This window comes from Camelus bactrianus, chromosome 6, assembly GCF_048773025.1.
Source record: "Camelus bactrianus isolate YW-2024 breed Bactrian camel chromosome 6, ASM4877302v1, whole genome shotgun sequence".
NCBI lineage: Eukaryota > Metazoa > Chordata > Mammalia > Artiodactyla > Camelidae > Camelus > Camelus bactrianus.
Window position 1 is genome coordinate 45,902,348 of NC_133544.1, and position 17,251 is coordinate 45,919,598.

Sequence of the window (17,251 nt, forward strand, 5' to 3'; positions counted from 1 at the left end):
CATTGCAGGGGAAAAAAAATGGGAGCCTCTTATTATGATGTTTATTTCTTTATGGAATTCCAGGGAATCTGTACTCAGTTTTGACTTCATCGTTTACTAACTGCAGTTAGCCAAAACTTGCTCCTCTGTGAGCCTCATGAGTTAGTATTACTGTAATTTCATAGAGTTCTTGTAAATTTGAATAAAATGATGTAAACTGTGTTCACTTTGTTTTTCAATTAAGAATAATTTTAATTTTGTATCTAGTGGAGATTATAATCTCCATTATTTACTCCTGTATTTCAAGGAAGGTGTATCCCAGTAAGAAAACCCTTTGATACCTGCAAACATCACTACTACCCTCATTTTAGAGACAGTTAAAGAAAACGCTCTCTGAACTTGTTGTTGGGTCTGAACTCAGCATGTGGCAGGCATCCAAGAAATCCCAGTCCTTCCACAGGGTCTTCATAATGACTTTTCATTGTCTTATTTCTAATGAATTTCAAATATTGGCAAATCTACATTCAAATAAAGTATGAAAGATAACTTCTTTTTAAAAATAATTTGCCATTATCTTCCCCTAAGTAAACTTCCATTGTTCAAACAGGTATATGTGAAAGCATATTCAGACATGGTGTGAAAAATTATAACCTCAAAGTATACAGTCTTAAAGTGCTGTCAGTTAAATTAATAAAAATATTTTTCTAATTGACAGTTTTGTTTGGAGTGTTCCTATAGTTGAAAAATGAAAATTGGGCAAATTCTTCAGCTGCAATTCAAATGTGAATTATATTCTTTAATTTCAGAGGAAAATGGTTTGGGCTTAAGTTATTAAATAAAAGACTGATTTACATATCAAGATTATTTTTCATTTTCATTAAAATTGAAATAGTTTTTTGTTTAGTCATAATCTTGTGCATTATTATGGCTCTGGTGCCATTATTGTAATCTTGCTTTATTATTGCTGTATAATGTTTTAATTTTTTCTTATAAGAACATTGCCATGTTTGTATTAATTTCATTGATTTTAATTATTTTAATTAAAATTTGGTAACAGGAGAATTTCACTGTGGATTTGAAGATGGTAACATCTGTTTGTTCACCCAAGATGATACAGATAATTTTGACTGGACAAAGCAAAGTACTGCAACAAGAAATACTAAATATACTCCAAACACTGGACCTAATGCTGATCGTAGTGGCTCCAAAGAAGGTATGAGGGTATGAAATGTTGTGTTCGTAACAATCATACTTCAGCCCTGGACTTTCAGAAATGCCATTAATATGAAATGCAAGAGAATGTTTAGCTATAGATTTGAATATTCTGGAATAAAAAATTTTCAAAAATTTTTATGTACCATATCAATAAATCAGACAGTTCCAAAATTTATAATCATTGATTTTCTCTCAAAATTCAGTGGCATATATAGTTAAGAGATTAGGATTTTTTTTTTTAATAATTCAAGTCTAAAATTTTGATTTTGTCTCAGGTTTTTATACATTTTAAATAATTGTATCTTTATGTAGATTTTGTATTCTTTATCTGATGTTATGCATATATAGATTTTATAAATGAGATGTACATCTTCCCATCAATTTTTACTTTGTATGAAAACTCTAAAATTTCTCAGTGATTTTAAATTTCATGTCACCTAATAATAATGTATTCAAACATTTTGTCTTCTTAAAGGCTTTTATATGTACATTGAGACATCTCGACCCAGATTGGAAGGAGAAAAGGCTCGACTTCTCAGCCCTGTTTTCAGCATAGCTCCCAAAAACCCTTATGGACCCACGAACACTGCATATTGTTTCAGCTTCTTTTATCACATGTATGGACAACATATAGGTGAGATGGCAGAAATTACTATGTTTCCTCTAAAGTAAATCACAAGTAAGAAGAAAAAGGCTCACAAACACATAGCATGAAATCAGTTTTAGTCAGAGTATCATCGTTGACTTTTAATGGCTCACCTGCAAATTGCAAAGTAAGATGCTAAGAATGTTCCCCATCATTCCTAATTTTCCAAATTTCGATTAGAATTTGAAATTTGGGGGGCATTCACTACCTCTTCTGGTTTCCTAATTCAAGCAGACTATCAGTAGGTTAAGTTCTTTTTGAGATCTTTTTGGGAATCAATACCAATATAATTCAGGCTATTTCTTTCCAAAGAAATTTGCTTAAATAATGACTCAAAGTACATTAATGACCATGAAAAGAAGTATTGCCATATTTAGAAGACAAGTACTTTTAACACTGTCTACACATTTGGAATATAGGTATGATATTTTCTTGTTTATAAAGTATGTCTAACACACCGAGAAGGATTTAACATACAATCACGCTAGGCAGACTACCTCCTAACCTCAAGAAAGAACCTAGCAAAACTGTGATGGGGGAGTGCAAGGAGGTCATACAGGTCTACAATTCTTTAGGCTCAATTCTAAAATCAAAGCAACAGAACACAAAATTTTTAAAATTTAATTATTTGGCAGCACATGCTAGCCTTATCTCGTGTGTTGGAATATAGGATCTGAACTGACATGAACCAGTGTATAGTCTTTATTTATCCAAAGGAGTGTGAAACATTTGTACTAGTTGCAGAAAAAATATTACTATATTTAATTATGGGTTTCTACCCCAGATCTTTTCAGGGGATGTTACATAATATATAAGGCAAACATTCTTAAAAACTTTCTAAAATAAGACAAAATTCTGAAAGGTGAAGCATATCTAAATCCACAGAGTTTGCCAAGGGATTCTGGATTTCTTTTTTATTGGAGAATGAGGGACAGTGCTTTGGGACAAAGGGATATGTTTCTCTATGGAAAAGGGTGCATTTTCAATAGACAGAGATGAGCACAGAGGAGATGAAGGCACTAGTAATGAGGAAGTGAAATGAAGGATATTAGCATGACGTTAAGTGACTTAATATCAATAAAACTATAACAATAAATATAAATACATACATAAACTAGTAAACTGTACACATGATATATACCAGCTATTGTACTTATTTAAGTGACGTAATGCTCTTGATTAGTTTATCTATCTTTTACAGTCAAGAATACTGAACTTCAGAGAGCTTGTATGAATTGCAAATAACTGTTTAGGCTGGCATTCAAACTCATAGCCAGCACTATTAATCAGGATCCTTCCTAGTGGAGCGATAGGTGACAAGCCTGGAACGAATAACTCTTCTGTAGTGAAAAGTGCCCTCAACGTGAAGTCAGGAAACCTAGCTGGGAAATTGGCTAGAGCATTCAGTCACTGTAAGAATTTAGAGAAATCACTTAATATGTCTAGATCTTGGTCTCCTCATCTGTAAAATGGGAATAATGATTCCTATTTCAGAAATGTGTAGTTCAAGTTAAATGAGATACCATACATAAAATCTTCTATCAGATGGTATACACTCATAGTCTTAGGGTTCTTTGAATTTCAAATAGCAATAATCAAGTAATAGCTAGTATTTTACAGAGTACTCATAATGGACCAGGACGCTATTCCTAATACATGACAGATTATTTATCTTAATTTTCACAATAAACATCTGTGCTCATTAAAATTGTCATCCTGTTTAATAGATAAGGGAACTAAAATACAGAGAATTTTAATTACCATGCCCATCATATCATAACTGATAAGTAGTGGAGCCCTAACACGAATCTGGGAAGCTGGACATGTAGCTTGCCTGATTCACCACTCTGCAGGGAGATCTACTGGAATGTCATGAAAGCTTAGCTAATTTAGTAGTCAAGAGGGAGTTACTACAGATTTGTGCAAACATCATGCATGGTGAGATCTTTGATTTGGGAAAATAAAGCTTATAGGAGTGGGTAAAATTATTGAGAAACAAAATATAGACTAGAAAGCAGTTAGAAAGCTATGAGAGTAGTCATGGGTTCACTACAACCTAAACTGTGAAATGAAATTAATCTCCACGTGAATGCCAAACCATCTTACTTATTGCAAGATTATCCCCTTATTATAAAGATAGGATTAGCTCAGCTCTAATTCTCCCATTTAGTGGATGATGTATGATTTTACTTACTCTCTATTTTGAATATATTTCATGGACTTCTAAAAATTTTCTTCCAGTTTACCTTGGAACAGGCATATTCTTCATTGGTTTGTAAATAAATAATTCCAAGATCAATATTTAGAATTACTTTAGTGAATAAAATATGTATTTACCTTATTTATGAGACTGCTTCCATTAGAAGCCCCCTCTCAAAATTTCTGCATATTTATGCTGAGTCCCAAGATAATTTTAATACACTTTTACCTTCACAATTGTTATTCTTATGCTCTTTGTTGTCAATGAACGTCCAGTTGACTTCTGCTAGTTTTATTCTGATTATTTCACAGAGAAGGCAGTTCTCTTTTTCCTTCATGTTCTCAAACATTTATGACTTTGGTACTGGTGCCATTTCACTGCTTCATCAGATGGTTGAAGACTGTAGGTATTAGGTCTGTCACTTGGATTCCCTCTCAACAGGGCACAATCACACTGCTTACAAAAATATCTGTTCCAGACATTGACTAATCAATTAGGACGAGATGAGCTACCTCATTAGGGAGATGCTGCCTGTAGCTAAAACCTTCCCTCTTGGCAAATATTATTCTAAGACACTCATTCATCTGTAAAGCCAGGGGCATTTATAGTCACTGATTTCACAAATTACATTCTGTTTTAGTCATTCATTTTTTTCAGAAATACAGATTCAGAAATGATTTGTCCTGGATTTCTAATAACCTAATTGCAGTTATTACTTCTTGAGTAACCATACATAATCCTTGCTCTTTTTATTGTGACTAACAGACATTATGTCAATGAGAAGAGTCATAATTTTTATTAATAATGCAAAAATGGGTAATCAGTTATACACTACTGAGAAATTAAATCCTTTTTGAAATAAAGTCAAATACATTGTATTACTTGTGTATAGCTATGTCCCCAACATTTTGTTGGGAACATTTTGTTAACAAACATTTATTATCTCACGTTTTCTGGGAGTCAGGCATATGGGTACAGCTTAGCCTAGTGCCTATAGCTCAAGGTCTCTCATGAGGTTGCAGACCAGCTGCCAAGTAGGACTGCAGTCTAATTTGAAGACCTCACTTGGGGTCAATACACCTCTAAGCCCACTCACTTAGATTTTGGCAGACCTCACTCCCTCACAGGTGTTGGACTAAGGATATTGATTTCTTGCTGGCTGTTGGCCAGAGGCATCTCTCAGTATTTTGCCATGTGGACATCTCTATAGGACTGTTTCAAGGCATGGCAGCAGGCTTCCTCCAAAGCAAGCAATCTGTGAGAGAAATAACTACATGCCCAAGACTTTTTATAACTTAATCTTTGAAGTGATATTCCATAACTTCTGCTTTATTCTGTTTATTATTACTGAGTTGATCATTCCAACCCATACTCAGGGGAAGGAAATTACATAAGACCATTACTCCTTGCAGGTTGAAATCATTGGGAAGCATCTTAAAAGTTATCTGCCATATTGGTACAATTTCTTGTTAGTTAAAATTTTCATCAAAATTGATTTAAGAAAAAAAAAATGGAAACTATAATGTGTCACCTATAAACTAACTGTTGTTTTATATGTACATGATGCAATATCTGGCCATTGACAATAATATAAGATTATTTCAGCAATCCTATAGCTACTAGTAGGCATTTTGATTTTTGATTAATCTGCTAAATTTCTAATGTTCTTGCGAAGAAATTGAACCTCATTTGAAGCCACTGGATATGACAAAAATCTTATTAAAAATCAGTAAAATATGTACTTCACTTATTTCTGGAACGAAGAATGTGAAATACAAGCATCATATCATACCAGGAAATTAAAGATTAAAATACAGAAGACATGAATACATTCACTGAACTTCAAAAGAATTGTTCAATACAGTTGTACCTCTGAAAAGCTAATTTCACTGTGGAACAAATGGGAAACAAGGAAAAGGAGTTGTTCATTAATGGTGTCTATTCTCATGAATCATGAGAGTGAGGGAGAAATGATAAATGAGAGAGATTGTAGAAGGGCCCGTTATAAGAGGAGAAAGTTCAGAGACACAAAAATCAGAGGGAAACAAGTTTCTTGAAGAGATGGGAATTTAGAGGTCTGGCTGGGGGATTCGCCTTGAAGAGGGGTACTAATGTCACTTCCACTGAGGTGGGATGAGAATATTTAAGAATGTGGCTTCTAATTCATTCTTAGATGCAAGAAAAGCAAACAAATGTGAAATTTGCCTTCATCACAGTCTCTATTTTCTCTTTAAAATAAATGCAAAGTTTGCATTTTCGAAGAGTAAACCATTTTAGGAAAGTAGTAAATGGAAGCAAATACTGATCAGGGATATAGAAAGAGTATGAGTAGTTGGAGGTTAGAGGTCCTCTGCGTTTCAAAATGTGTTCTAGGATGTAATGCTGTTTGACTCTCTGTCACTTCTTGTGAATAGTACTGACAGCTGCTTTCCTTGCTGTCTCTTTGGCCCATAGTTTCTAGGGGGTAAAGATCATTCTCTAAACCAGTAACATCCTTTAGGACCTCAAGATAACATGCCCCTCTGGCTTCTCCTTGGGGTGGGTTCCATAGTTTATTCCATTTATACATGAAGTTCTCCAAATCAATCTGTGTTGCCAGGGGCTTTTTTATAGGCTCTGCTTTTTGTCCTTCTTGACCTGTATGCTTGGGAAGAGCAGAAACAATGTTTCTCCCTATCACATGGTGCCCTGCGAACATAAATATTTATTTGACCACTCTATATTTATTAAGTAAATGAATATTTTTTAAAACGTGGTAAAAGAAATACTTTTTCTCCTCTTTAATCATCTAGGGAAATCATTATGTTCTTCCTTCAAAATCCAACTAAAATTCTTCTCCATCCTCCATGATTCTTCTGTTCTCATAAAATCTGGTGTACGGCTTTGCCGTAATGTTTGTCACCCTGACCTCTGCTAGACTGTAAGCTCCTTGAGAGCAATAAGCACACTTTATTTATATTTGATCCTCTGAAAAAAAAAACACTCAATAGATTTTTTTAAAATAATCTAAACTAGATACTTTAGCTCCAAGTGTGCTAGAAGAATGACAAAATGAAGGAAATGAAAACATGAAGTTTTAACTGAAAACAGAAGGTAGTTTCATCAAGACCCAACAGGGCAGGTTGGGGGGAAAAACTGAAGTTTATCCTTGACTTAACCTAAATTTGAATTTAAGTTGTCTGGCAGCTAAAGCATAGAGGAAAGCAAAAGTGTCACGTATTTCTTAACACTTAATTCAAAGGGAAATGTATCTTTATGAAAGTACTCTTAGTACTTAAGACTTCTAAGTACTCTTAGTATTTTGTAAAAGTACTCAGTATCTACAAGCAATATATTGCTATCTTCTTAGCAGTATGTTCACTTAGTGCTTTTAGAAAAAAAACATAAAACATGTACAAATAAATACTGTGTATATTGACAGGCCATAATACATTAGAGAATAAAATTTGTGTTTTGAACTAAAGTATTATGGTCCAGATATGTCACCTTATGATGATCTAACAAATATAGAAATGGAATTTAATGAATCTGAAATTAACCTCTAAGTTTCCTTGATACATTATTTGAGGTTATCCTTTGACAAGATAACTTAAAGCTTTCTTTATCTGGATTAAAGCTTTCTCAGTGCTGACATTCAAAGATTTTTACATGGAGACTTAAGTGTTTTTACATAAGATAGAGAGAAGGCAAAGGTGACAATTCTTTTGCGTGATTTTAGGAGTTTGAATTTTATTCTTATTTTAGTCAAAGACCACATTGTTTCTGATTAGCATTTTAAAACATCAACACTTTTGTGTATGTTTCAACTGTATTTATTAGATAGACAATCTGCTCACAATTCTCCTGCTCCTCCCTTGGAGTTAAACACCACATGAGAGACAGTTTGAGGCTGAAAAAAATATTCAGATAAGGTGCCATTATTTTAGAGCCTCGATTATGTTGACTGTAGAACAATCTCAGCAAAAAAAATACTTGAATTTTATTAAATTCTCAGAATTAAGGCCCTTGCAAAAACAACTCCTGTGTGGCTGAGGGAATTGATAAGATTGTTTAATAGTCTCCATTTAAATATTAGAAAATAACTATCAACACTGGGCTGCTTGTTAATAATTGATATCAAGCTACTCTTTCTGTTAAGAATTAGGTAATACTTTCATTGAAGTCTTGTTTGTAGTTAATGCTGATAATGCCAGTGTCATCAGTATGAAAATAATGCTGTAGATGGAAGACATTCATTTAGTAAACTGCTTTTTAAAATTAAGACGTATTTTTTTTAAAGGGGCAGTAGATAGACTCTAACCATGATTTATTACCATTTATAATCAAAATATCATTACAGATTCTTATCACAGACTCTCTAATAAGACCGTATGTAATACCTAGTGCATTTACCTTTTAAGTCTCTGGTTATGACTCACCAACTAATTCTAAATTTATTTTCTTCCTATTTAATTATTCATTGATAATGGTCCTCTTGGAGAGGAAGAAACTGTCCTCTACCTTTCTAAGTTCTGGTTGGTCTCATTAAACTGGCGAGAGACAGATCAACAGGAGAAAAATCAAACAAAAGTTTAATAACGTGTGCAAGTGGGAGAGACCCAAAAAAACTGAGTAACTCACCAAAATAGCCAGTCCTCACTTAAATATCTTCCTCAGGTAAAAAGAGGATGTTGAAGATGGGGCGAGTCAGCTGTGGGAGGTGATCTGGAAGAGCACAGTAAATGAGTGATTGTGATGTAGATCCAAGTCCTTGCCTTCTCTACAGATATGAATTACAAGAGATTTGGTCATCCTCCCCTTCCAGGTACAAAGAGGGAGGCACCCTTACTAATGGAGGTTTCCCTTACAAATCTAAATGTTTTTCACAAAGGGGCAACTCCTACTGTGCTTTCAGAGCCTTTCCCACATCTGCTGTTTCTCCGAAAATAGCCGGCTTAAAACAAATAATATGCCAGAAAGACATATGTTAGGGTGGAAAATTCTGCTCCTCTCCGTTCCCTCAGACAATGTATGGTAGAAGCTAGGATGTTTAAACAAAATTAACGATATGACTGAGAAACATGTTTCAAATATACATCACATTTTCATTGTAGTTAATATACAGTATTATTTCATCCACTTAATTAATGGTAAGCAAATAGGTTAACCGCTTTTGTTTCTCACCCAGTGTACCAAACTTTTTAAACTAACTTAATTTAAAGTATAGATTTATTGTGATGAGTGTGTTTAGGTCTTGAATGCACTCATTTCTGTTCAGTAGAATGTGTCGACTGAAATAAATGCACAGCCTAAAAGTTGAGCTATGTTTTATTTGGCAGGAGGGCTGGAGCCGGGATGACAGCCTCTCAGATCGCTCTGAGGGACTGCTCCGAGAGGTAGGGGAGGAACAAGGATATACAGGAGTTTTACAACAAAGACCAGGTAGTTGGATCAATAAAAGATTACTTGTTATTTAAAGAAAACCAGGCATCTCAAATTAAAGAATTTAGCCCTTTTCTTTGTGTGGGAGGAAGCAATCATTTGGGCTCATTGAGTTCATTCATTTGACAAGCACCTAGCTATCTAGGGCCAGTATCCTGTCCTTTCTTATTCTGAGTCCCCTCAGGGTGCACCATTGTGAGTGGCTGCAGAGGCCGGGCTGCAGGCTTGTCCTCACTGTGGGGTGGCGGCAGCTGCTGATGACTTGATGTCTTCAGGATTCTTTGTTTACTGATGTGGTTTGCAGTATTTTTCATTCACAAATAGGTTGCACATGCTATGTGCCTAATGGTGGTTAGGTTTCTACAAAGGATAGAAGAGAATTATGGTAAAAGGATCTTATCCAACAAATAGTTTGTCATCTATTTGGAGTAATAAATTACTGAATAAAATAAAAGGCAGAAAGTAACATACACCAAAAATAAATGAACAAGGGAGAGAGCACCTGGAACAGGACAGTTAAAGTTCCTGTGAAAGGAAAGAAATGTAAACCATCCTCTAAAAGAGGTTAAGTGTTGCCAAACACAAGTTCATGTGCCTGACACACAGTGAGACTAAACAAACAGAAACATCGGAGTTTGGAACAGAGAAAGGTTTATTGCAGGGTCAAGCACGGAGAACGGGAGGCTTATACTCAAAATACCTTTGCTCCCCAATGGTTTTAAGGGAAGAATTTTTAACAGGCAAAATTTGGGGTGAGGGCTGCAGAATGTATGACTTCTGATTGCTTGGTGGTGAGGTAACAGGGCAATGCTCCAGGAATCCTGTGCTCAGCCTGAGGTTACCATCCTCCACCTGGCTGGGGGCCTTAATTCCCGTAGAGAACGCAGAGATATTGTCATGTATATTCCTTGAGGAGGAACCGGGACCCTGCTCTATTGCTGTTTGAGGCTTTTTTTTTTTCCCCCTGGTTGTTTGTTTCTGCTTTCCCTCACATCTATCCCTGATTAGAAACTGTCTGAATCTGCTCTTTGGAAGTCAGGGTCGGTCTAGGAGACTGAAGCCTTTTTCCTACAAATAAGAAATGAGGTACATGGCAAGGCTTTTGTACCCAGGAGGGCCCCACAAGGTTCTGCTCAATTTCATAAGTGATAAGCCAAAGGCAAAAGTTAGACAATGTGAGAAATAGAAGGAGCTGCAATATGAGAATGGAGAATATTGTTATAGCAACCGAAGGAGTGCTAGAACCAAATAGTGACAAAGTCTACACAAGGTCTCTGATGGATAGCAGGGAAATAGAAAGCCTGATGAAAGCTATGTTTTAGTAAACTTATTGGACACTATTGTAAAGAGTCAACTGGATACGAAGAGAGCATGGTAATGACTGGAGAAAGTGAACTAACATTTTTTTATTTAAGATATCATTGCAATTATATATTAAAAAATAACAACAATGAATGCATGCAGCTGTTTCTATTCAAGCAAGAAATAATGACTTTATAATTTCCCATTTTGTCTGTGGGTATAATACAAATGATGTTACCAACTACCTGTCGATAGACATAGCTCTTGCCTGGAGCTAGATGATTTTGGAACATCCTGATCTTTCTTGAAACTCAAGTTAATGAGTCTGTATTACTGATGACAATAAAAATGTGACTTACATGCAAGTGATCCCCAGGCTTTGGAGTAAATCAAATTACAAATTAATTTGTATGAACGTGGTAAATCAAGTATTTATAAAAGAATTGTATGCACATTTTAGGATGTATATTTCAGTTATTTATCTAAAATATGTAAAGTACATATTTATAGTAAAATAGTTAAAAGTAAAGTTATTGTTAGCAAACCAAACTTGTGTCTGCAGTAAAGCCAGTCTACCGACACCAGGTTGTGGTGAAGCAAGGTGCAGCATTTATCACAGGGAAACAAGCAAAGAGTTCAGTAGTTAGTGTTCAAAGGGCCAGAACTCCCTGATGGTTTTCAGGGAAAGGTTTTTAAAGACAGAGTAAGGAGGGTCGGGGGTGTGTGATCAGCTCATGGACATTCTTCTGACCAGTGGTGATGAGGTAATTGGGGGTCAACATCATCAACCTTCTGGTTGCAGCTGGTTGGGGTCTGTGTGCTTGTGGGCAGCATACAGTTAACTTCTTCCACTTGTTGGGGGTGTGGGATTCAGTATCTGCAAAACAGCTTAAAGGACATGGCTCAGAATATTACCTACAGCCCTTGAGGGGGAACTAAAGGTCACTGACTTTATTTAATAGCTAAACCATTGTTATTTTGTCTTGCTTGACTGTTTTCCTCTTTCTGTATTCTCTCACTTCTCTGATTAAATTTATGCTTTGGAACTTGGGGAAGGCCTAGGAGGCTAAACTCTTCTACAGACAAGAGGCTGGGGGAGGACAAGGTGGGGTCCCAGGGAGGCCCCACAGAGTCTTGCTCAGTTACATTATGTTAAGGACATAATGAGGAAAGAGAACTAGGTAATAGTAATTATAAATAATATTTAAGCAAATTATATTTTTGCAGTGATTTATATGAAATAATATTAAAGGAAACATTATTTTATTGTGTAATGCTATGAATAACCCCAAAACTTATATCACTGCTCCTGAGATAATACAGCCCTTAGATCATTTAGCCTTTCTGACTATAGATCCCTAAGCATGAGATGAACAAAGTCCTCTCTAGTCTACCCCTAACTCTTAAAGAATGGTGATCAAAAAATGAGAATTAGGAAACCCAGAAGAAGAAAAAAATACTCAAGTTTTGCTTACCAACTTCAAACGTGTGTCATGGCACTACATAACATTGGAAAATGTTTGTAGATGATTAAAGTCATACCTATTGATATCTGGTGCTTACCAAAGCATAAACACAGTGCCTTTGAAGATTTAAAATTACTTTTAAAGAGTATTAATACAATCCATCATATTCACTGTGAATTTTCTTGCTCTAATACCATAGTAATGTGCCGAATCAGCTTTGCTGAATCTAACTTCTCTTGAGTAGCTTTATTCTGTTTCATAGGTCCCAATTTTGTTGGCCAATATGACCTGAACTTAAGCTTAAATAATTTTTGGCACTAAGTTCTCTTTTTTATACTTAAAAACTGGAAACTTGCTGGATAAGAAAAAGTTCCAAAATAATTTTTCTATTAGTAATGTTTTTGTCATCAGCTCTAAATTAGACCAGTGAATCAATATTTGTATTCATTGATTTGGATAATGAAATATAATTAATACTATGTACATAAGAATAAGGGATTTAAGTTATAATATTTTTGAAAGAATTTATTTCAATCAGTTATATTTCTAGTATATTTTTGTTATAAACAAGTAAGAGAAGACTACTGGCCTTTTTAAATAAAATCTAGCTACATAATCTATTCAAAAACAAAAATTAATTAAAATCTGGGATAATTCAGACCTGGCTTCTTTAGACCTAAGACAAATATTTTTCACATAGTATATATTCAATAAATAGAAACAGAAATAATTCAAGTTTGAATTTTTGTTAGATACATTAAAAAAATGTTAATTAAAAAAAGTAAAGATGTTCACAGACAAAGCATAGTCCCTGATTTAAGATACATTCAATATTAATATAATTACCTATCATTATTGATATTTAGTAACGGTAAGTCATATATATTAACATGTGTTTTATTAAAGCACATATTTTTTACTTTAACTAAATTCTGAAAGACATATAGTAAACCTACTTTGTTAGCCTAATTAAAACTAATAGGTCTAAAAAAAGTATTATCATTTCATTAACATTTAACAGAAATTTCCATGTATTGATTTGATGACAGGATTGATTCCTGTCACTTCAACCAAAATGACAAGCCATGCTACCCACAAGAAATAAGACTTCCATGCAAAATGGTAATTCATTCACTGCCGTCTGTTTACATTAACACCTCACATTTACTCAGGTATCTACTGGTAATGTTTACAGTGTGGAACAACATGAACCGCATGGGTCGCTCAGAGAGAATGGCCTGCATTTTTACATGCCAGCTATTGAAGGGCTTCTACCAGGTAGAGAAGCAAAGGTTATACACTGAAGAAATTTAAAAAAGGGTTTTAAGGTAACTGACACTTTTCTTTCTGCAAGAGCAGTACAGTTTAAATAGAAACCAGTAGAAAATATCACAGCTCAGCCCAGTCAGTACCACTGCCCCAGCCACAGACTGTGTGCAGGTGGCCGCGGGACAGGCAGGCAGTCTTACCCTATTTAATTCACACACGGTGTTTCTTCAGATAATTTCTGAATGGTAAATGCTGCATAACACTTTGTTAGTCCAATGACAGCTAAAAGGTTCAAAAAAGTCTTGTCACTTTATTTAATGTTTAACCCAAATTATTATTCATTTGGTTTGATTTGCTTGGAACACCTCCCTGTTGTAGATTAATGTTCAAAAACATAATGCAGTTACAGCAAAGAAGTAAGTGCTGTGGTGACTTTTCCTTTTGGCGTAAGGCTGCTTTTTTGATGCACCAAATACCAGCACCAACAAGCAGGAAAAACAGCCCCCTTGAGTGGCTGGGAAGAAAAACAGAAAGACAGATTCAGAAAGTTACTCCTGCCACAGTGGCTCACTGAGCACAGGGGGATGTTAAACTCTTAAATGGCCTAAAGATGCAAATGTTTTTCTTCTATTTTCAGATTATTGAATTTTTATATAGTAGTGAAACCTCATATTCACCTGTCCTACAGCTTTAAATCTTAGAGGAGCAGCTAACAAAATGCACACCCTTGCTGTGCATATAAAAGAAGTCCCATTAGTGGTTTTGGGAAAAATGCCACAGGATTACTTAGCCTTATTTAAAGATGAAAAAAGAGGGAAAAAAAATTAAAAAGAGAAAAACATCAAGCTCCAATAAAGATTCCACAGTATAAAAAGAGGCTAACGTGCACACAGTAAAAGAAGTACATACTGAAAAAGAATTACTGACAATTCAGGTGAAAGTAAAATTTGTACAGTATATGCTTCATATTTTCAATAAAGCACAAATATGAATTTGAACTTTATGAAACAAAAAAAGGTAAGAATGATGCAAAGTGGACCAAGAAAAGATAGGAACTGGACAAAAGACTGAGCTTGATGAGATCAGAAAAGAATGTGACATCGTAGAAAATACAATAGCTGGATAAAGATGACATTAGAAACAAAAGAACAGAATCTACACTATGGAAAAATAAAACCAGTACTTGGAAGACAAGCCTGAGATTATTTCTTACACTGAAGGAGAAAAAGATAGAGGAGAATAGATTCTGAAGCAAAAAGTGAACATGTAACATAGAAAGAGAAAGCAAAACCTGTAGAATGTTATGCATAAGTATACATGCATTATTTCTAAATACAATACTAAGAAATTGAATCAACCATAGTAAGAAACTAGTAGTTCATTACCAGGTAATTTTCCCCTGTAGGACGGTCATAGTTCAATATTAAGAAATGTACTAATGTAATCTATTGCACTGAGAGAGAAATAGAGAAATATTATTTAAATATATTGATGGATAGTAATAAAACATAGTGAAGACAATGTTTGAGACATAATGTATGTTTTACATACTGTAACTTATTTTAATTCTCATAAAAAGCTTATACTGGTTACTGTTATCATCATCACTTACCTGATGAGGAAATAGAGGCAGAGAGATTAAGAGACCAAGTTAGGGTCATCCAGCTAGAAAGTGACAGCTGTGATGTGATGAAGAATGTAGATTTGTTGCTGTTGTTGTTTAGAAAGTGAATATTCATATTTGTGCGTTTGTGTACAGTATGAACACATGTGGTCTTACGTATAAAGAATTAGACAAAATTGCCCTAAAAATCTAAAGGATAAACAACTTTATATCAAATAGTTATACACATGTGGACATACATTTTAAAAAAAACTGAAGCAACAAACACCAAAAGGAGGCTACCTCTGATTTATTGATTTGATGGTGATTTTGATATTCTTCTCAGCTTTTCAATATTTATGTGCAATATTTACATAAACAAATATATATATAAGATATGTAAGATATCTGATATGTATATCTTAATAACAATCATGTTGTTATTTTTATCAAAATGAGGGTATCCTGGAGCCCTACTGTAGTAACTGGTTCTACTCCTATTCTACTGATAAGTTCTGCTGCCATAAACAACTATTAAAATTGGCAAAATATTTTACGTAACTGTTTTCATAGAATGGAAAAGTGGCAGGGCAAGACAGATCTATGAAGAAATGGGAAACAAATAAGACGATCTCCATAGGAAACCAATTCTTTGTCTGAGGACAATTTCCTGACCCTGGCACAGAGCCCTGAAGTTCAGGTGGAATGTGGCAGTCCCACTGAATTCAGGAGGCAGAGATCAGGGTACTGTGTAACTGAAACAGAATCTGTGAGTCAGGGTAACGGAAAAGAGTGCAGGGTTGACTTTAAAAGACTGTATGGGGTTTTCCTCTTGAGTCTTTGCCTGAAGGCTACGCTATACTTGTGCAAGTCTAGAAAAACCCAAGGCTTACAATAGAGCGGTAGAGCAGTTTTTATGGAGATGACAGCAGAGCACAGATGAGGATGTCAAGAAGTCCAGGGAGAACAGCAGGAAATATTGAAGTTTCAGCCATCATAGAGTGAGGAGAGCTCATAAAAGCCCCTGGCAGCATTAAAAAAAAAACCAAAAAACAAAAAACAGACAGGCTCTTCCTTATTAGTTAGAATTATGCCCTGAAGAAATAGCTTCTCTAGACCTTTTCTTAAGGAGCCTAAATTTAAGCTGCAAGAAAAGTCACCGTAGAGACAGATTTGCAAGTTGGTTCCTACAAAGTTAGAGAGTCTAGGACAACAATTTGGGCTTTTCACAGATCTGCATTAATACGGCAAAACTAAGCCTATGTAAGTTCAACATAATTTGTCAGTAATTGAACAGTCTGTTAAAACAAAGCTGCCTTCTGAGAAAGGTTACAGAACTAAAACTTCTATGTCCATTATTCAACGAAATCACAAGTTAGACAAAGAAATGGTAATGTGATCCATATTCAATGAAAAAATGAAAGTTAATCCATACAGACTAAACCAAAGAAAGTTAAACATTGGACTTAGCAGATAAAGACTATAAAGAAATAAAATCTTACTGAGTGAACAGATAAAGTCTAGCAGAGAAAAAGATGTTGTATAAAATAACTAAATAAGAATTGCAGTGGAAAGTACAATAAAAGAAATTAAAAATTCACCAGCTAGGATTAGATGAGAGACTGAAGATGGCAGAAAACATAGCCAACGATCTTGAAGACAGACAAAATTTTCCAATCTGGGAAAAGAGGGAGAAAGATTAAAGAAAAATAAGCAGTGCTTCCGTGAACTGTAGAATATCAAATTATATAATGTACATATATATAATTGGAGTCTGAAAACTAAAGGAAGAGACAATAAGGCAGAAACATATTTTCAGAAATAAAGGAAAAGCTTAAAAGAAGCTCAGCAAACTCTATAGCAAGATAAATATAAAAAAGAACCATATTTAGGCATTTTATGATCAAATTACTGCAAACTAAACATAAGGAGAAATTCTCAAAAGCTGCCCAAGAGAGAAATGAAAGCATTACGTATTAAGGAAACAAAGATAAAAAGATGATTGACTTCACATTAGAAACAAAGATGTATAGAAGAAAATAGGACACCTTTAAAGTGCTGGGTGGGAAAAAACTGGCAGAATTCTAAATCTCACAAAAACATTACAGTGAAATGAGGATATTTTTATATCAACAAATTTGAGAAATTTT

General features: G+C 34.6%; 1 protein-coding gene across 1 annotated transcript in view; it reads left to right on the top strand.

Annotated features, from left to right (window-relative positions):
- Positions 1-17,251, top strand: part of MDGA2 (MAM domain containing glycosylphosphatidylinositol anchor 2) — a 693,384-nt gene that overhangs the window by 660,191 nt on the left and 15,942 nt on the right. The window contains exons 13-14 of the mRNA XM_010967002.2: positions 1,037-1,192; positions 1,670-1,828. Coding sequence (XP_010965304.2) covers positions 1,037-1,192; positions 1,670-1,828 — 315 coding nt within the window. The remainder of the gene's footprint in view (positions 1-1,036; positions 1,193-1,669; positions 1,829-17,251) is intronic.